Raw genomic sequence first — 21,523 nt, 5'->3', positions numbered from 1 at the left:
CTTGTCTCGGAAGCGAGCACTTGACAGGCTTTTCAACTCTTCCGAGTGCTCATTCGAACCGTTCAGGGCGCTGGATTTTTTCTTGTCATCTCAAGAGAGACTGCTTGTTGCACAGTAACAGCACATGCAGACCCAAAAAGTCTCCTGGGAAGCCATTCTGTGAAAACTTTCAGATTCCAGTTGATCAAGCGTGCACATGTTCCACGTTCGGATGCCTTGTTCTCGGGATTTGATGCAAAACGAGATTATTAATACCAACTCGGACACGGAAAAGCATGGACCAAAACATCAACTGAATGCACTACGAAGCCCAGCAGACTCCCAAGTTGCAGGACAAGCGTCGCACTTCCGGTGGCTTCACTTGCGCCAGGCACGGAGAGCAGCTTATGTGCCATCCAGCCCCATACAGTAGAGATCAGTGGCAAATCTAAAATGCTCGTAATATATTGCTACAGACATTTGATGCGAGGATGGGGTTAAGATACAAGGTGCGATAAAAAAGTTCAGAGACTAGTCTCTTAGCGTAAAAAGAGTGGGCAGCACGGTGATGCTTGTGCAACTGTCGAAGGCAATGTGCTAAAAGGTATCATTCTGTGAACATTTAGAGCTGAACTGCAAAAGTTTTTTGTGACCACATGCATGAGCAGATTGGCAAACTCGGTGTAAACATCTAGCTGCGTCAAACTCAGAAAATCTAGAACAAAGAGCCTCGAAATTATTCTTTGGGCTTATGGCAAAGAAGCAATGAGTCATGCAACGTGGAAGTTTCCTTTCATGCTTCATAGAATAAACAGCCATTGTCCTGTGATGTTTGTTTCTTGTTCATCGTCCGTGTTTACTGAGGCTGTATGCCGCTTACTGAGTTTACAACCCTACTTCATTCAGGACATTGTTAAGATACTCAATATCTTGTTTTGAGCACTGCAGGCAATTCTCGTGTGTTTTGATTGTGCACCGCATTGCTGCAAAGTGTGCGCTGAATCTTCTGTGTCCTGAACAGAAGTTGCACGGTACTGGCTTCGAAAGAGCTTTCCAGATGTGGTAAAAACGCCGGGAACGCTATCACAGCAAAAGGAAGCGAGGACAACACTTCGAGGGAAACACAAGTAAAGCATATACTTCATTGTACTATATTTAGGACTATTTTCCAAACTTTTTTGATTATGCCCCGTAGTAGCAAATAGTCATTTTAATAAAACAGTTCTCTATGAAGTTTTTACTGTATAGCAAATGCATTTAAATGCAAATGGTAGTTCAACATTTGGGAGAGGAAAACAAGAAAAACCACTTGGACAAAGATAGTTCACTTTTATTTAAACCTTGAAAAAGAGATGGCCATGCACATATAAAAGAATAAAGACAGAAAAAATGCAACTGGAAAGACTGGATATAAAACATGGAAGTATTATAGCAAGAAAAGGTACCTAAAAAAACTGATCTGTCCTGGTCAATGAAATGCAATGTACAGAGGTTATGTAAGAAAGAAACGGAGGATGATGATGAGGATGACAGTGATGATGTGCATCACTTGTCCAACTCGAGGCGCTGGGCTGTTCGCGTGACGGACGACATCCCGTTGACGCACTTGGTACGGAAGAGCACGTTGGCGTTGTTGAACATGCCCTCCTTCAGCGACACCACGATGAACTGAGGAACGCAGAGAGAACGAATGAGTGCACAACCACTGACAGGAAGAAACGGCAGGACTCCCCGGATTCACGCTACTGCACAGCGCTAAACCAACATACTTCGTTTCAATTTCTGCAAAAAAGGTCGGTTTTGAAAAATGCCATATTTACATCAGCTAACATCTAGAGAGTATTCCCAGAAGGTTTCATTAGTTTACACTGCATAGTTAATTTTTATAAATTATGTTTGGTCCACCGATGCTAGAGAAAAGGCAGAGGTTGGAGCACTTTGAGCATGTTTTTCTCCATTGCACTTTTTGGCATATAATTCACTTTAGGAAAACTATAGTTTCAGTATGAAACTATTGAGACTTAATATTTGTGGCTTATATGCCAGAATTTTAGCGTCTCTAGCGTCGCCTGAAGAGCTCACACGCCAAATATTTCAATCCAATTCCACCTAAAAGCTGATGAAACTGGCAAACAAAGTTCGAGCTGCACAAAATTCCCCAAATCTGTTAATCCTAGCAAGTGAGGTGCGCTGTAGCCATCAGTGAAGTCGATACCGCTGCACCAACATAGCCCTCCCTGTGCTACCTACGTCATGCACAAATCGCTCCGGGGGGTATGTCTGCTCGTTTTGTACTTTTTCAAGCAAAGCCTACAGGTGGTGCTAGCAGTGCTCTCATCGCTGGCCACGTAATTCGCGGAAGGCGCACGCACTTGTCTGCTCCCGTGCGAGCATGCGTCATCGGCGGCAGCGTCTGCCCCGTGCGGGAGAGCCAGTTTGCGACGTTGAGCACGGCATGGTTCTACAAACCCGTCGCAACACATTTATGTGTGGTTTCCCAGACTTCACTTTCTAGTGATGTTTTAGAAACAAACCCTTGGGAAAGCTTGCCTTTTTCTACACTAAAACGCAAGCTGCGACCGCGGTAGTGCAGGCGTCGTCGGGTGTAGCGGACTGCCGATCGTAACAGACGACACTTTTGCCCTCGCGCCACGCCCGACTGCCTGGTACGTGACGTCGCGATTTGTACCACGTGGTTAGAGCGTGTAAGTGACAACACAGCGGCGATGTTGCCCATCACACGCAAGGTTTTGGTTTCGCTCTGTGGTAAGTTCTAAATGAAGACTGCATGAAAAATGTTACACTTTGTGTAACATTTTTACACTATTAAATTTACACTGTTAAAAATAGTGTAAATTTAATGTTTACACGACAAAGGGCCATGAAAACATTCTCAACAAAATTGTTAAATTTATTACTACTCTAGGATATATAATCAACCATTAACTCAAATTTCTCGGAAATGACCAGAGTTGCCCGTTTAGCCGAAACAGAACATACAAACAGAACTGATGCAGCAAAGACTTGAATGGAGCTCGGCACTGATGCCGCGCCATACCGCTATTATTTACAGTCCCGGCTAACGGCGCTAAGGTAAAGCTGTGTTGCATGTGTGAATAGTCCTTTAGAGCATGCCCAGCCTCCAGCACGCCTTCATGGCCCTTTGTCGATCTTTGGCTGCACATGTGCGCTCGAGGCTCGCGAGACGTCGGAACATCATTGAAGGAAGGAAGCTCCCGCAAAGGGCGGGACAAGTGAAACCCCACGCTGAAGTTCACGTCCTGTCTTTAGATTAAATTAACTACTTGCTTGCTTGGAAATTTTGGCGATTTCTGCCTCAGCAATTTTCCACCACAGTTTACAATTTGTTTTTAAAGCAAACATACTACAAGGGGATCTCGTTAATTTGAACCTGAGGGGGACCAAAACATTGTTTGAATAATGCAAAGTTTGAATTAATGGGAGTTTCCTCCCTAGAAACAGATAGGACAAGACCTGCATATTAGTTTGAATAATCCGCGAGTTTGAATTAACGAGATTCCACTGTAGCACCTATTATGTGGCGAATCAATGGTTTCCATGTAATGTGACCCCCCTGGGTCTCGTGTATACGGCGAGAGAGTTCCAAGACGGGTCTCTGGCGTGTCGGAATGCGAGGGCGCCAATCGAAGGGCAATGCAAAGAGCATGGGGGGAACGCACAATGACGAGGCAGCCAACCGTGCGCCGCTGTTGGCCAAGATTGAGAGGAAACAAAAGCATGTGCAAGCATCTCGAGGGCAGAAACATGCACATGTCCAGCAACTTTCTTTGCGGTGGCTCCTCCGAACCCACATCCGTCCGTTATGTTTTCCGAGAAATCGGGCGGACTCCTATTGTCAGCGGGGTGCATCTGATACTTTCATCTGTCCCAAAAGAAACACTATCCCGTAGCTCGACTAAAAGATTCCAGACCAAGGGTTTGGTTTTGGTCAAAGAGAGAGCGAGTGTTCTCAGCCGCTGATTGCCCCACAGCCCCACAGTTCGGCTCACAGCTTCCGTGCAATCAATCAACGAGACATTTGACTCCTTGGCGGGTTCGCAGTCGGGCAAAATTTTGTTGAGAACGTTTTGGCCACGCGCGAGTAATGAGACAGTTTTTGCGGCCTGTGATGTGTTTGACCTTGGATCCACTGGTTGATGTCAGCTTGCGTATGGCAGCAGAAACTTTAGACTTGCAAACGAAGCGAGTGATGTCAATGTCTTCCAATGCGAAATCGCAGAGGTCACAATTTCAGCCTGCGTCCTATCTCACTTTGCCGTGGTGCTCCGTTTGTCGCAGACAATCAACTGTTTTTCCGTTCTGCTAGCAGACGACAAACTGTGTTTTCTTGTTTTCTTTGTCTGCAAATGATGCTTCGTAGCAGACGAGCCGCATCCTTTGCTCACATTAGCAGACAAACTGTCTACGAACCCTATCTTCGCTCGCCCTGCGAGCCAAATTACGACTTGCTCTCGCATTGACGAAAATCGGACCCCAGGTAATTTAACGAATGCGACTGTAGTAGGCGTTGAGACGCCACGCCCTCCACTCCGGCTTCGCACCTGTGACTGCCTGAAGTGGGTGCGCAACATCTGGCCAATGTTCTGCGTGTGGGACAGGTCCAGTGCCGCATCCACCTCATCCAGGATGTAGATTGGTGCAGGGTTGAAGAGCAGCAGCGACAGGATCAGCGACAGTGCCACTAGCGACCTGGGAGCAAAAATATATAAAGGGCGTATTAGCGAATCGGGAACTAACTGCTAGATAAGGTGGGCGTCAGAGAATGCAAAAAAACACTAATTATCAAAATAGTTACCTAAAATTGACCAATTAACGACACATCTATGCAAGCATCACAGACTGCAATAGATGGAACTAGGGCCACAGTGAGTGGGAGATTTGGCTGCAGCACAAAAACTGGGTTTAGAAGCAATAATGGTAACCCCCCCATTTAGGTGTGTAGAATTAATACAATATCATAGAGGGAAAAGTCCCATGCATTGGGGCCCCTTGGGAACGGCGGGGCATAGAAGCAGACATTGGCAGTCCCAGTTGGCAGTCCTGATGGGCCCATATCGCCGGCGACGCCTTAATATATGCACAAACAAGCAGGAAAACATCACCTGCAAGGTCTGTACCTTGTTCGTTTCTAGCCAGTGGAAAACTCCAGAATCCCGCAGTGTATAAAAATAAATAAAGCTGACAAGCGCTCGAGCAACTTCCAACTCATCGCAGCAAAACGAACACGCCAAACCTTTCGTTTGCTTTCTTTCTCCGCTCTTCTGCCACTTTCTTGTTCTTTCTCTCGGGACTGCCAATGTCGGCGCCCAGGATTTGCCGCATCCTGCTCCCAGTGTTTACCCCCTCTCTTTAGGTCCCAGATATTGCCGTGCCCATGAGATAGCTGGCGGCATGTATTGGCCGCTTTAACGACTTCAATCCATTCACTCAAGCATGTCGGCTTTTGTTTGAGGATGGAGTGTAATGTGAACTTTGATGTCGGAGTACTGTCCGTAAGTAGGATTAGCAGACTGTGCCGGGTTCCCATTCACGCGCACATGAGCAAAATCCAGGCCACAACCTCAAACCACCTCCATGGTAACGGGCTGACCTATTGGGATAATAGCTCTAGCCGAGATTGCTCGGCTGGCCAGCACCGCCTTCGGGAAGGGCAAAGGAGGCTACCTTTGACCCCCGCTGAGCTCCTGCAGAGACTCCTTCCAGACCCCCCCAAAGGCCACCTTGACCTCCAGGCCGTCCAGTACGTCCATGTTGTCGGGCGGCTCCAGCTTGGCATTTGTACCGGGCAGCAGGGTACTGAAGATGGACCCAAAGTCCTGCGTGCGACGTGCCCCATGAAACCTCCGACGGTAAAGTTTTTCTTTCCCGAAAGATTTTTTTTTTTTGTGGTCGGCTTATGTTTTCAAAGGAATAGCATAAAGGAACAGTCAATAAGCAGTTTTTGTTTTTTTATTAATTATCTCAACAGAAGTACGTACAGTGGCTGCAAGCTGTTCAGGTTTAGAAGCATCAAATGAAAATACTGAAGGCAGAAGGTTGTCACCTCCCTTCCATTTGGTCTCATTTTGGTGCGTCCGCTTCCGCGACACTCTCGCGGTTTCAGTTTTCTAACTGGAGTTACTTCACACAGAGCCGTATATGTAGAGAGTTTGGCCATTCATTGGGAAGTATAGGAGACAAATGAGGAGGCGCCATTGGCCGAAAGCGGGCTGGGCGTGTTTCAGGGCGTCTTCATGAAGTCGAATGTGGCCAACCAGAAGCCGGAAATAATACCCTGGCAGTGGTCGCAAGAAACAAACCTGATAACTGCATTGGAGTAACTCTCGATGGCTGAAAATATGGTACACGTGATGTTTCAATCACGCTCATCCAAAATGATGGAGGAAGAGTGCGACTAGCGGAACGATCGACATAATCCGTACGGCAAACGCCGAGGGCCGGGAATCGGCCGTCCAAGCGGTCACATTCTGTCCGCGCAAAACAGAGTTGAGCGGCACATTCGTTTCTTACATCTTTCTGCATGATCATGATGAAGACAACACGTGCACCCTATTTTCAACCACAAAGAGTTACTACACTTCACTCTTACGCACTTATTAAAACCATATACGAACATAGACCTTCGATCAGAACTGTTTCTCGCTACCACCGCTAGGGGATTCTTTTCGGCTTCTGGTTGGTCAAGAGAGCATGCCAAGCCCTCTTTCCGAGTCTGCCGCACGCCCTGGCTCTGCCCGCGCCTCCCATTGACCAAACACTCTACATATACAGCTCTGACTTTACAGAGCTTCTCCATCGAATGATAAGCTCTCCTCCTCTGAATTTAATTCTGAGAAGCATTGGAAGAGCCGGCGTTCCAAATGCCACTACCGCCAGAGAAGCCGACATGCAAACTGACGGCGATGATAAACAAAGGGCAAAGAGGTTTATTTTCTATTCTGGTACATTGATGAAGCAAGAAAAAAAGTTGCATAACAGTTCCACACCCTCTTTCTCCCATGTAGTTTCATATAACACATGTGACATCAAAAATATGCAGCAACAGCATAAAAACTCAACATGGCACACAATACAAAAAAAAAACTTTTTTACTCATGCATTTATTAATTTTTATGCAACTCATCACACAAATCTTTCACTGCAATTGAAATAAAGTCACTGCTATAGTTTGGGAGAGCATTCAGGTTAATAGGGGGCATGTATTTTAGCAGTTGCATAAAATAATGATTAATTAATTCATAATTAATTATCTACAGAACTATTAATTATGTTGAGAAGGACAGATCCTTCCCAAAACCTTTAACTCAATGTATTTTTGTCCCCCATAAAACATTCTGCAAAACTTTATTTAAATCTACACGAAAATTTAAGAAAACATCCACTTGACCTCCAGATGTTGTGACCCACTATTAATTCCTTGCCATCTGACGTGTCGATTCAGCAGAGTTTCAGTGCGTGGTACTCTTGTAAACGTTCAGAATGATAGAGAGCAACAAACAAGACCTGAAGGCCAAGTGAACGTTTTCTTTAATTTTTGGTGGAAATTACCAAATTCAAATAAAGTTTGCGAGCCGTCAGAGAGGCGGTACGAGTCGTCATCGGAAATGGCAGAGAGCTCGTGACATTCGGAATGTTTTTTAGTGTTTGTTTTTGTGTCTGTGGGACGATAGCTTTGTGAAAATTCAACAGAGACGGCAAAAGAACCTGTAGGGGGCAGGCCAGGCCCATAGTCGGGATTTCTGGGACGGCACGAGCAACACTCGTGGCATTGAGAACAAGAATATGCTTTTTGAGTACTACATAGTATAGGATGCATCTTCCGAAGCTGACTCACCTTGTTCACTTTCTTCCAGGCAGCCTTCAGTGCCAGACTCTTCTTCTCGTCCAGCTCCTTGATGACGGTCATGATCTTAGCCTTGTCTGCCAGCACAGTCCGCTTCTTCTTGCTCAGGTCTTGATACTGCAAGGGCCGGACGTCTTAGCATAGCATAGTAACTGGAGAAACAGACATCAGATAACACCAGCTTCCCTCCATGGGACAGTTAATGCTCTTGCATTAATAAGTAAATCAATAAACCAGTAATTCTCGAATGCGGGTTCGCAGACCATTTGGGGCCCGCAAAGGCATCCTAGGGGTCCGCGCAGACTAGCCTCATCAGTCAAACTTGGCGATAGAAGGTGTCTTTTGTCAGACTGCGAAGAAACATTCCAGTTTTTCGGGCGAGTTTTTTCCTGTATCTGTTAAAAAGAGAAGTCTACTTTACACAGCCCTTAGTTATATTAATTAAATCAATCATAATTAACCTGTTTCCCTTTCCCTCACCACAAATGGGGTCCTCCATCACCGCCGATCTACAAGGGGTCCGCGAAGCATTCATGGTTGAGAACCACTGAAATAAACAAACAAAACACCTGCCTTTCTGCGTACTACTTGCTTACTGTTGCTCAATGTGAGACCCAAGCGTTGTCCCACTTGAAACCCCACTCCAGAAAAACCGAGCCTCGCACAAACATGAGACAATTTCTACACCACGCTGCAATGTACTGCAATGGATACCATGAGCCATCAAACTCAATCCATAGTGAGATTTGGCGCACACACAAAGGACTGGCTGCGGTACGCCGCAAGGCGAAACGGAGCACTATGCGTGCATTAGAGCACTGCACGGGCCTACCTTTTGCGACCCGACCGAGCCCATTGACTATCAGTCTTCCGTGACCCGGGCCCCGCCGAAGCCTGGTCTAACTGGAGGTGCCTCAACAGTGGATTGTAACACAAGTCTCAAGCCCAGGAACGGCGAGTACTACGCGGCCTGGCCCGAACTCCAGTATGCATTACCTTTAGCAGTCCGAAGGCTTTTGCACCACTTTATCGAGGCAACGTCGAGAAGGTTAAGGGTTCCTCTGCAGTCATTCAACACTGAGAGGTGTACTATTCCACAGAGTTTAAAACGTAGCAAAAAGAACACCTTTCCACTACAATGTAATGGTCTCCAACATGAGTTCTCAAACTGGGTTCCCAGGAACGTAGTGGTTTCCCAAAGTAGCCTGGGGGGTTCTCAGAGCCCCCAGATTTTCTCGACTGTCCCTACCTCTAAAGTAAAGTGTTTCTCCAGTTTAAGCACTATTTTAGCAGGCCCGAGGTGCCCACTGATGCATACTATCAGCCAAACTAGTTAGTATGCATGCCTTATTGTTTACAAGGTCTATATGCTTCTGCACGGCTTCACTGCACCAGTGTTGGGATCAGAAGGGGGGGGGGGGGGGGGGGTAACTCGGCTGCCGTTCAAGGCGAATATTAAAAAGTTTGAGAGCCCCTGGTCTGCAATGTCTCAACAATGAAGGTTTCGGGAACCCCCTCCTGCATTGGTAGAGGTGATGGGGGACACCATCCAGTGGGAAAGAGGGGGGTATTGAACTATTACAATCACAAAAGGGAATATGAAGAAGACTAAATCCGTGCAAACCAGCAAACCAACTTTGAAGCTCTGAAACAAATAATAATCAACCCTAGTCACTCAGTACATGTGGTTTGGACTATTTAGCTTTACGGGACAGTTAGCATTAATAAGCAACAAGGTTTTATACATAGCTTCCATGTGACATAATTTGCGGCCAGGCCAGCATTTTATGCGAGCGTCTGGTTCACCGTATTAGCTTCACACCGCAGAAGTTGTAGTTTGAAGAAACCAGTAAGTAAAAATAACCATCAGTACCTAGCAATGGCGACACTTGCAAGCTATGTACTGCTCGGCTTGACTGACAGTAAAGTGCTTTGGCGACTCCAGAAGGCCTTCAGGGACCCTAAAGGGATCCATGGATTCCCATTTGAGAACCATCGTGCTATAGTTTGAGCAATGTCTTCAATCAATCTCTGGTCAAATCGAAGAATCGGGTACCTTCTCTTCGGCTTTGAGCAGCTGGTTCTGCGCCCTAGAGTTGACGTTCTGGCCCAACTTCTCCTTGGTCTCGGAGAGCTTCTGGATGCGACGGCCGGCCTCCACGGGGTTGTTGACCGTGAAGTCGTACTCCGTGTTGGCCTGGCCAAAGTACTGCTTCTCCGACGGAATCCACTCGTAATGCTTCACGAGGTCTTCCAGCTACAGAAGAGAAAAAAAGAATCCCCCGGTTCCTTGCCATGTCCTGCACGCTCAGCTACAGACAGACTGCCACATGATCTTATTCCACCACCATTCAAAATTCGGCAAAGGTGCGAGGATTACTACGTCGCCACACGACGCATGATTAATGAAGCGCCGAAAGCGGGGAAATTGAAATGTCGCGTGACGTCGCAGTGATACGTGATGTCACAATTCCTCCCGCTAAATTCTTCGAAGAACGTTTCCTGCTAAATTAAGTGCGGAACGCTTTACGCGACGTAAGTGTTAAGTGACGTGTAGTGTCGTTAGTCGCAATATCCCAGTGTCTCGTCAGGCTTCTCAGCTTTTTGCATGGACCCCTTTTGGAACCTGTCATAAAAATCAAAACTAATGAAAAATTCAAGCAAAAAAATGTCATGCGAAGTTCAAGGGTGGGGTGCTGCTGGCATGTAAAGATGGGAACAAAAACTAAAAGTGCGAGAGATAAGACATGCAAAAAGGAGGGGAAAGGAAACAAGCAATGTTTTGGGCACATGCCCTTCGTCAGACTATGGAGAAACTAAGGGAAGCCAAGGGGAAAGCGAGAGCTGTCGCAACATGACACCAGAAGACAACAAAAATAAAATTAGAAAGGCACCAGAGCAGAACGACGAATGTATGTGCAAATGAGGGCCGGGAAGAAATGCCGTGAGGGTCAAGATTGACAGGGACGGGGAAGGCCGGGGGAACGAAGGAGTGTGGGAAAGGGAACTTCAGAGGAAAGAGTGGATGTATTTGTAGCCGAAGACGAGTCTATTGTTCAACCTGTTAGGGAATTCAGCGCAGAAAATAAAGATCAGTTTTCTTTTTTGTGGGAGCGGGAGCTGGGAAAGCCAGATTTAATGAAGCAGACACGCATATTGACTTCACTGTGACCTTATTTGGAGAAGTGGTTGGAAACATGCGTGGATAGGTTAGAATAGTTTGTTAGGGAGCTTCAGGGTCACAAGGCGGTGGTGATCTCACACATTCATAGAGCTTGCGATCGTTTTTTTTAATATAAAAAGTATCGGGGCATGAGGTGCAGGAAATTACATAAGTGATGTTAGCAGATTTGCAGGCGTGGTTGTCAGAAATTTTGTGTTTGAAGTTAGGGAGAGGTAGCGACATGCTTGCATGGCATGGTACCGGGCAATTTTTGTGTGGGGAATTTGGGGGTGGCAGACGGAAGACAGCTTTTCACCAAGAGAGATCAGAAATTTTTGGGGGGCGGTGGTAGGCTAGAGTCGGGACTTCTGAAACGTGTTTGGAAGGGTGGAGGCAGCCGGTGGCAGGAAGAAGCTGATGGGCGAATTTAAGGAGGAAAGGGTGGCATGTCAGAACAAGAGGGTTGATTTTTGGGTCTGAGTGGAGACAAAAGCGCGTCGGAATGGGAAATGCGGCCTAATGCCTAGTCGAGAATGGGGCGAAGGTGTCCCCGGTTCAGAAAAAGTGTGGAGACAAAAAGGGCTTCATTGTGGGAATCGTTGTCTCTGCAAAAGCGTCGAATGCAGAGAAATTGTGAAAACAGGATGGAGTTGATTTGGCACTTGGGGCGGCAAGAAGAGTAGTGAAGGTAGCTGTGCAGGTCGTTAGGCTTGTAATGAACAGACGTTTTAAAGTGGCTGCTGTCGCCAGAGATGGTGAGGTCAAGAAAGGTAGGTGGCGAATTTCAGAGAGGAGTGTGCATTTTCTAGTTGTTGAAGGAAAGGAGTGACAGCGTGAGGCGGGAAACGCCCCATGCGTCAACGCAAAAAGACAATGTCACAATTTCCCCCGCCAAAGATGGGGAAACGCTTTGCGTGGTCACAGCGTCAAGCGGTGTCGCGCTGCGATTCCTCGCCAAATTTAGCGGGCCACACCGTACACACCAAATCGGCCGCAAGACTTTGCCAGGAACGGCCACCATTGTAAACCCCGAGCGGCAAAACGTCCGGCTCTGGGAGCACGCCGGCAAGACACGTACCTTGCGCCGGGCATCCTCGGCCTCCTTTTGGACCTTGCTGATGTCGTGCTCCCACTGCTGAATCTTCAGTTTGAGGTCGTCGGCCTTTTTCTGCAGGCCGTCCCGCTCTGTGTACTTGGCCCCGATCTCTCGGCTGGCCGCCTTCAACTTCTCCTTCTGGGCCTTCAGGTCCTCGTTCGCCTTGGACACTTGCTCCTGCATATGTGTCCCATTCAGCCTCCAGCCGGCTCAACCCAAACATTTTCTTAAAGGGCAACTCCAGTCCATACTTTAGATTTTCGGATTATGACCGTTTTTAGCATAGTCAGCGTCCCTGAATTGCAAGGTGCAATTTTTTTCTCGTTGTTGTTCGTAGTTTTAAAGATACCGACGCCTTAAAGTTTTGTTTGGGGCACGGCCAACAAAACCGAAACTAGCCGCTCGAGGCCCCGGCAACACTGGAAATCAGCCGCTATGTGAATGTGACATCAGGATTATTCTCGTTCAATGTGTATGCAGGCCGAGCGGCACCTACCTCTGTTGCACTAGCCGTCTAAAGATAGGAGGTAAGCCGATTTTGTTTTAATTCTGTATACGTGGTAGTTATCCAGCATATGTAGCAAGAGTTAGCACGTATACCCAAAAGCTAGTGACTGGAAAACCCGTGAACTCGTTCGGTGCCGTACTCGGCGGCGGCCGCCGTGCGTGTGATGCCGTATTCGTCGCTTGTATACCCAAAAGCTAGCTACTGGAAAACGAGTGAACTTGTTCGGTGCCTTACTCGGCGGCTGTCTCCGCGAGTGCGGTCTTCTGTACTTGTGACTAGGCCTAAATTGTCATCGGGGCTCTGTGGATGGAGCGGCGTTGCTCTACGCCGCGCTGACGTACAGTACTGACGTACAGTACTGGGGGCCCTCTCGCTTTCGCACTGCAGGTCAGTCCCAGACACAAAGCTTTGAGACTCTCCGGCATGGTCAGCGGCGCCCGAACACATGTGTGCTGGGCTGTACATGTCCGTTTCTTTCGTTCTTTTTTCCTCGGGTGCGCAAAAGCCGAAGTCCAAAGTCCACTCGTCAAATAGCGTTCACCCACACCTTCTCCAATTTCCGGTCCGTTGGAAACTTGTGGAAAAGGACCTCCGGGTTGTGCAGCGGGTTGTGTGAGCAGCCCACAGCGCTACAAGTTGTACTCTGCGTCTTTCGAGGAACAGCTAGGCAGTCTTGGGCGCACCGAGTTGCTCGCTAAAACGAGTCTTGGAGCCCTCACAAGCAAATAAACAAAAGGCGATACTGAAGCTACACAGGCTACAGATAAAAGCAACGGCTAAACACGCCAATCACAAGCCGAAGTAGCAATGGTAGCGGCTCAAAGAAGTGCACTCCGCGCAACGCCCGGACCGGAGGAAAAAAAATAATGATACAGACGTCACCGCCCAATGTTGCTTTAGCAATCGGCAACCCGCTGGCCGCCCGTTAAGGAGCAGCGGCTCGTGGCGGGTCGCATTTTTATCATCGGCATTAGTTGAGAATGCGGCGTCCCCCGGACGTAATTTTTTGGCTGGGGTCATATTTTGTGTCACTGCAGCAATACTAGTAATTTATTTCATTTTGAGTTTTGGCAGGAGCATAGAGATCATACATACTAACTCTAGAGGAAAAGGTCCGCCATTTTCCCATACATTCTGGCTGCCGCAAGCGGCGGATCATGCAGGCAGACCTTCTGGGTCCCAAACACGGTTACATCATCAGAGCAGTTTCGTGAACTTCAACAATTCACGAACTTACCGGTGGAAAGATATTCACGTTCCTTTCGAAGCTTTCTTTTTGAAAAGCGCGCAGATGTACGGCCTCGCGTTAACGCTAAACTAAACCATATACCCGGCTTCGCCAGTGGGGCGCGGCTGGGCGCGGTTGAGGAATACGAAACTGCGCAACGACCAGATTTCCGAGATTTCGACAGAAGGGAAGTTAATGCAGCGTAATGAGCTTATTGCTTTTTATAAGCGTTAGAATAGCTCATAATTTAGTTTAGAACGTTAAATCATCACTGTTTATATTGCTAAGAGTTTTCACTCTTCGCGTTACCATGGCAACGTTGCTTTCTTTCTCTTGTGTTCTGTCGCTCTCTTTTGCGTTCGTTCACTCGGGACCCAGGATGTCGGCGCACGGGATTTGCCACTCCTCCTCACCCACCTTTACCCCCCTGGGCAGGAGTTGCCCTTGAAGGTTGCACTGCAGACATCGCACAAGAGACACTGTGTTCGTTGCGGATTCGAGGCCAGGATCATCTGTGGACGTGCCTGGAGCATGTTCTAACATGTCTGCAGAGTTTATATACGACGAATGCGACAGGATCGCCGTACAAGGAAACACGCCTCCGACAATGTCTGCAGCATGTCTTTTATACATTGGCAGTGTGATCGCAGCTTTAGTCAAAATTTACCAACTCTCACGCCATCACCACAGCTACTTTTAATGTAAACTAGAGTTCAACTAACGCTAGTGTCTACAGAACTTCCAGTTTCAAAATGAGCAGACGCAACTGTTTCTTCCTATGGGAAATGCGCGTGCATTTTGTTTCTTTGCCGGAGAGTAACAGGAATCACTTTTCTTACTTAAGTTGTAGTGAATAAGTAAGTGCCTTTATTATTGTTGTAAAAGTGCAATTGCTTTAGTTACAGCAATTTTTCAAACAGTGAGCACTGTAACTTCCCAGCATTTGCACTAACAGTGTTGGACAGTGTACATAAATGCATGTATAAAGCTATTTTCTCACAATGCTTAAGGCCATTGATTCGAAAGAAAAAAAAAAAAGAAATTACCTGACCGATATTTTCATTTACACGACTGAGAAATGTCTCAAGCTATCTATAACAAAATAATCCTTCAATTTGGAGCTGAGCACTAGTGCTAGCTGAACCTTTAGCCTACATTATAATAGCAATATTTTGTGAATCCGAAGCTTACAGTGCCAGGAACGCGTCTTCGACTGGTGTGTTTACCGTCCTTTTATGCAACCCATGCGTCGAAAGTGGTCCCAAAGTAGCAACAAATTGTACCAAAGTAGCATTCGTAGACAGCTATCTGTTCATGCGAGTGCAGAATGTGGATTGTCTGCTACAAAGAGTCATTAGCTTACGAAAATAAAAGAAAACATTGTATGTCAGCTGCTAACGGACCGAGCGCCGCGGCGAAGTGGGATTGGATGCAGTCCAAAATTGACATCGTCTGCTATTTTCTCTCTGGAAGCCACTGAGAACTTGTGCTTCTTTTACAAACCTCAAGTTGTTTTGCTGCCGTACACAAGCAGACGTTGAGTGGTGGATGAAGGAGTACCAAGGAAAAGCACATCGGAGGCCGAGAAACCTTCATCGCCATTTGGAAGTTGACGAGACATTCTCGCCAAAATTTTACCCGATTTTGAACTTGCGAAAGGGCCCCAAATGTCTCATTGGTTGATTATGTGCAAGCTGTGGCGCCGTGTTCAATCAGGGAACTGAGAACGCTCTCTCTCTTACCTAGACAAAAATCGAACCCAAGTGCCACACCCCTAGCAAATCAAGTCTGGAGTTAAGAACAAATAGCAGTTGGCACTGCAATGTCGTCGCAGTGCGACGTCAGCTTTACCGCCCACCCCGTACAGTGACCTCAGCTCCAGGGCAGTGTGACGCGTACAATCGCGACAGACCTTGATGCCTGCCAACTTCTGCTGATGATTGGCCAGGGCCTGTTCCAGATCCTTGAGGGTGTTGTTGCTGACCTCCAGCTGGGCATTGTAACCAGTGAGACACTTCTGCAGCTCTTCTATCTCCAGCTGCAGGCCTTCAGCTTCCTATGGGGACGAAGAGCAATGCTGATCAGGAGCAAGCTTGGTAACAGACAATAAAGTGAAAGACAGGGTGAGACTATGCGAATAAGGGTGCCTAGTGACTGTGCTCCCAACTGTGTGGAGATGCAACTTGAGAATAAAAAACATTCGGATCTTTAGCGTTATTACTTCTTGAAGCTCCACAACTTGAATGAGCAAGAGCATTCCTACAAATGTGCCATCAAATGGCGTAAGCTTGAAAAGCAGAGACTGCGTCACAATTTTTAACAGGGTTGTACACTCCACTCCAGTGCTTGATAAAGGTCGACCATATGCAAAAAGCTAGAGTCCAGTTTGCTGTTCCACCTTGAAGTGGGCACTACAAATCTGGCAGCTCTCTCATTTGTCAGTAATGCTGCCAGTGATACCATGTAAGCTCATTACAACAGACCTGGTTATAACAGACATTTGGATATAACATACCGATTTGTGAAGTTCGGTTGGTTTTCCTCTATGCCCCATTGACTCAACTTCATATCTGCATACAACATACTCCTTTTACAACAGACCGAAATCTTGGTTAAAATCAAGGTCTGTTATAACGAGCTTAGACCGTAGTATGCATACTCCGTTCCATCTTACGACAGACTGCAGGGGACGCCACGACCCAACGAGGTTGTTTCAATGCTGCGCGAGTGTCACGCGACATTCGGGAGGGGTACAGCGACACGCATAGTTGCGCGATACATTCGTGGTGCTGAATAGGCCGGGATGACTCAAAGAATCTGCTGCAGTCCTTCGAAAGGTGAAGCAGAACATAGACAGTTTTGTGTACTCTTTTGCGAGCAGGAAACAACTTTATCGTTGTGTGCTCAATATTTTGCGAATTCGGCGAGGTGTGGATTTAGAAAATATTTTGCAGCACAACATTTTGCGATTTAGAGCGATGTGCTGCGTATTCGTTGCCAGGGGGCGATATATTAGCACAATCTATTTTTCGCCTCTTCCACGCACTCCACGTCTTCATTACGCTTTGGCTGCGAGCATGAGGTGCACGAGACGTCGAAGTTTTGTCAAAGGCAGAAAGCTCACGCTGGAGGCAAGAAGACAGAAGCTGTTCCCTGTTGTTCTCGCACAGCCAGGGACTATAGGTCTTTGCAAAAATTAAATTTACAGTACCTAGTCTAGGACGATCATGACGTTAAGCATCAAGGCGGACTCAGCTGCCGCCCAAAGAAATCGCCTCGCAGAATTGAAAGGGCTTCGAAAACTGCAGAGGCCCCCACCTGCTTCTTCTGGGCGAACTTCTTTGAAGACTCGTCAGCCCTCTTTTTGCACTGGGCAATCTGCTGCTCAGCCGCCTTCAGTTCCCGCTCCCGGATGTTCTTGGAGTCCTTCACCTTCTCCTCCAGGTCCTTCACCTTGGCGGTGGCCCTCTTCTCTACCTCCTTGCAGCTCTCCAGCTTGGCCTTGGACTCCTCTGCGAGAAAAATACCGTGGGACAACCGCCACGGGCATTCCTCGCACTTCGACATACCCGCTGCACATTACGGATTCTGAAAGAACCGCTGTGAATAGCTTCTGGCATATGTCTCGATGCAACCAACATTCTGCTTTTTTCCCCCACAAAATAGGTTCCCCAGAATAGCCCCAAGGGTTCCCCAGCTAGACTACAACGAATAGTTTCCCCGAGCTCTCAAACTTCCTCGGCCAGTTTAAGCGCCATTTCAGCAGAGTTCGACAACTCTTTGACACATAATTATGAAGCAGAACACTTTCTAGTAGGGGTGTGCGAATACCGAACAGTAGTTACCGAATTGGATTAAGAAAAAAAAGCCGAATATTGGATAGAATATTGAATAGCGATTTTATTCACACGAATTTTTCAAAGTGTGCTGTTAATGAGATTATTATACGTGCAGAGTATGCGCCTGGTGCAGATATGCATCTTGTATGGAACAAAAGCTAAAACGTAAAAAGTTCTGGTGAAAAAAAAAAAAAAAAGAAAGGCAGCTGCTGGTGGGCATTAGGCACTAAAGATCCAATTTTATGGCGCAAACATAACCTATCTACCCTACGCATAAAAAACCCAAAGGTAAAACCACACGTGCCTTTTTTTCTTGTTAAAAGTACGACCAAACAACGCGACATGTCCTTTTTCTTAAATTTGTATATCTCAGAAAAGGGGCACTTTGCAATATTTGGTCTCATATTTAAGGGAGAAAAAAAGCACCCAGGATTTAATTTTATATAAATACACAGATAGCTATTGAATCAGAGTAAATAGGCTTACACAATATAATCTGAAGTAAGAAAAAAAAAAACATGTAGTTAGGTGGCACAACTAACCGTCCAACTACCACTAAGCATCCATTCCTCCGTCCATCTATCCTGTTTTAGAAAGCCTAGATTTAAAAGACTGAGCAAACGGAAAAGAAACAATGGAGACTGCTCCAGTGCAGATTGGTCGTAAGTGCGCATGTGCTGTGTAGTCTCGTGGAAAAAAGGCGAGCAAACGGAAGAGCGACGATCAACCCGATCGATGCTTTCGTCCTTTCGTCACCTTCTCAGACTTCGTAATTCAAACGCGGCTATCGAACGGTTGGAAACCCTATCAAATCTAGATACACAATTTTTCCGCTCAGTTTCGAATCAGAATTTGCGGCTTGCGGTTCCAGAACGACGGCGACAATGGCAACAACTCGGCTGGTTTCATCGGTGTGGTTAACATGGTTTTCTTTTTGTGATCTTCCAGTCGTCGATTTCTGCGAGTGTGGCAAGTGTGCTCTACATCGGCGCTTTAGTTTGAAACAAGGGGCATTACTCATGAAAAGAATTAGGCTTGGTGCGGGATTCCGGCCTTCGAACAATTGCTCTCTGGAAGCGGCGTAAACGGGATGTTTCAGTTGTGATTCAAGGGTAGATTGTGCCACGATTGTGAGCAAAATCTGTGTGCTATAAAGTTTGTGGCATTCGTTGCTTTTTTTTCTGACCTGTGCATTAGATTTTTGTGGAATGGTAGGACCAAGAGGTGTTTCTTGCATGGTCTGTCTAACGTCATGGCGCTAACATCGGGAGAGAAAACGACATTTTTGTCAGCTCCGCGCTCGCTCGGGAACTTGCTATTCGCCCGCTCGAGAACTTGCTATTCGATTCGAATATTCTAGAATTCGCACACCCCTACTTTCTAGTCATGCGCACGACTGTTTACATGGTCTGTATGCTTCTGTACCACCTTATTGCGTCGATGCCGAGACTGGGAAGGGTCTCTCGGCTACCAGGCTCGGCAAATGAAGGTTCTCAAAGTTCGAGAACCTCTGCTCTACAAAGCAGAAATAATGGATCCAGTGAATGTTACAACAGTCCGTTCCAGTGAATGTTACAACAGCGTACAACATACGCTCCCCGAAACAACTTTTTTTTTTTTTATTTCTTTAACTAGAGACATAAAAATTCAGCCCTTGGTGTAGTTTTTCATGCAGATTTCAAATATGTATTTAGTTTTCACCTAGCTACTATAGTTATCGAGTTATGAGATACAAAATGCAAAAAAAGCACTTTTTCTGGGAAGGTTTTGATATTCTAAATTTACAAGAAAAGTATTGTGCTGTTTCTTATTTGACCCTTCAGAGATTGCAGAGTGCTGATATCTAGCCAAACTTTGCACAAAAATACTAGAACTATGCAAAAAAGTTTGTGCTCTGTACCTAATTATTTTCAGTCTACCTTGAAACAATAAATAAGAAGTTTCACAACTAATGCTGATAGAAAATTCAGTTTCAATTAGATATCAGCCCTCTACATGTCTTGAAGAACATGTGTACCAAATTTCGTTACTACAGGTTAACTATAAGTTCACAAAAGGCTGCCCGGAAAATGTGAAATTTTCAAAAAACGTGAAAATGAGAAAAACAAGTTTGAAAGTTTGTGAAGTTTCTATTCATTGAAATGCCACTCTATTTGCATAAAATCTGGCCACAATGGCAAAATGCACTGACAAGTTTCTAAAACCCTCCAGCACAATAACTTTGTCCCTCCTGGCTCTTGCGGGTTGTTCCCTCACTCCGGGCCCTCTTCACTGTGCTGCGACGATGTGCCCTGGCTTCCACTGTTTGCTTCGTGTTCATTTTCTTGATGCGCATTTGATTGCAATGGTCACCATGCATGACCAAATCTTCAGAAGGAAGTACTCCAATCTCTTCCAGCACTCTTTCAAAGCCTGTATGGCCTTTGTTGTACCAAAGTACAGCAATCGCTGTGGCCGTCTCCACAGTAGTCCTGGAGGCGAACTTGGTTTTTGGGCACAGCAGCCATATTTTACTATTGAGCGGAGGAGACGGCTGCCGCCGCATGCGAAATGGCGGGTGCCGCGTTACTTTTTTCAGAAAATTGCAACTTTTCGACCCACGTCTCCCCTTAAGTGTTTTTTCGTCTGCACTTTGAATGTGATTCTTTGTCGGCAGCAATGCTGTAGCCTTGCACCATTTGTATTGCCCAAAGACTGAAAGATACAGGACTGCAGGTAGGGATGCTGTGAATGCACGGGGATGCAGACGACACTGCAGTCGTGCGAAGAGAATAGACGCCTGCTCGCTTGTCACCGGGCTAACAGAATTTCGTTTCTCCAGTGCGTAGGCTCTAGAAGGGGCGCTAAACCACTTCCTGCGATAGTCTATTTATGGTGATAGCTTAAAGGGATACTGAACCGAAATATCGAGCTCACTAAATAATGCCGGGCGGATAGGTGGGAAGCTGCAAAACCAAAAAATATCACTCATACAGATCGCCGTATTTTTTGGAAAAGAAGTGTGCGATTGAACACGGCCGACGAGGCCGAAGAGACGAGGCACGTCACGATTCCCCATTCTCTCTCCTCCTCGCTACGTCCCGTCAAGCTGGTGAACCGAAGCAAGGAGGAGAGAAGCGAGGCCGTTTCTCCTCATTCTCAAATTCTCCCGGAGGACAGTTACGTCAAGGAACTCGCTTGATTGCGCCCTTCTTTTCCGAAAGTACGGCTGTCCATTTGAGATATCGACATACGAGTGATGTTTTGGAGTCCGTAGCGTCCCGTTCAACACTTCTGCAGCCTTACTTTGCTAAATCCAAATTTCGGTCCAGTATCCCTTTAACGTATGGGCTCCAAGCATCTTAAGAAACCAAACATTACATTGGTGCGTGGCCGATTTCCCAAATAAAATCTTTATCGGAGATCAGACGAGGAGAAGGGTTTCTTCTCATCCTGTGGCGCCCAGTGGTGTCTGCAATAGTTCCGAGGTTTAAAAAGAAAAAGCATAAAAGACTTGAAAACCTTGTTTCCCCCACAATCGTTTGGTTTCTTAACGTTCCCTGTTATCGCTGTTAAGATGCGTGACACTCTTTATAGTGATCCCTGTAGTAAGCCATGAAATTAATTTATCTGTTAGAAGCTATAGATACGACAGCGTGGGGCACATGGTAAGCTAGCTACCTGTGTCAGCTACTTCTAAGTAAGACATGCAACGAGTGGAGATCATGCTTTCGTTGTAATTTTGATCCCGGCAGCATTTAATGTAAAATTAAAATGTCATTGTATTAGCATTGAATTAGAATGTAATGTTGGGTCGTCTCTGCAGAATGAGGGGAACTAGTGCAA

The 21,523-nt window shown here is 46.5% G+C and overlaps 1 protein-coding gene across 2 annotated transcripts in view; it reads right to left on the bottom strand.

The window, feature by feature from the left end:
• Nucleotides 1–1,288: 1,288 nt before the first annotated feature.
• The window catches only part of LOC121835356 (structural maintenance of chromosomes protein 2-like), a 46,449-nt gene continuing 26,214 nt past the window's right edge, over nt 1,289–21,523 (bottom strand). For both annotated transcript variants that reach the window (XM_042289484.1, XM_042289485.1), the window contains 8 exons: nt 17,178–17,371; nt 15,772–15,915; nt 12,106–12,300; nt 9,921–10,121; nt 7,856–7,981; nt 5,686–5,837; nt 4,563–4,710; nt 1,289–1,647 (listed from right to left, as the gene is read on the bottom strand). In XM_042289484.1, the coding sequence (XP_042145418.1) occupies nt 1,525–1,647; nt 4,563–4,710; nt 5,686–5,837; nt 7,856–7,981; nt 9,921–10,121; nt 12,106–12,300; nt 15,772–15,915; nt 17,178–17,371 (1,283 nt within the window). In that variant the 3' untranslated portion in view covers nt 1,289–1,524. The remainder of the gene's footprint in view (nt 1,648–4,562; nt 4,711–5,685; nt 5,838–7,855; nt 7,982–9,920; nt 10,122–12,105; nt 12,301–15,771; nt 15,916–17,177; nt 17,372–21,523) is intronic.

Source organism: Ixodes scapularis, unplaced genomic scaffold, assembly GCF_016920785.2.
Source record: "Ixodes scapularis isolate PalLabHiFi unplaced genomic scaffold, ASM1692078v2 PGA_scaffold12__126_contigs__length_90152505, whole genome shotgun sequence".
Classification (NCBI taxonomy): domain Eukaryota; kingdom Metazoa; phylum Arthropoda; class Arachnida; order Ixodida; family Ixodidae; genus Ixodes; species Ixodes scapularis.
Note: the sequence above shows the minus strand (reverse complement) of the source record. Positions and strands in the feature narration are given on the sequence as shown.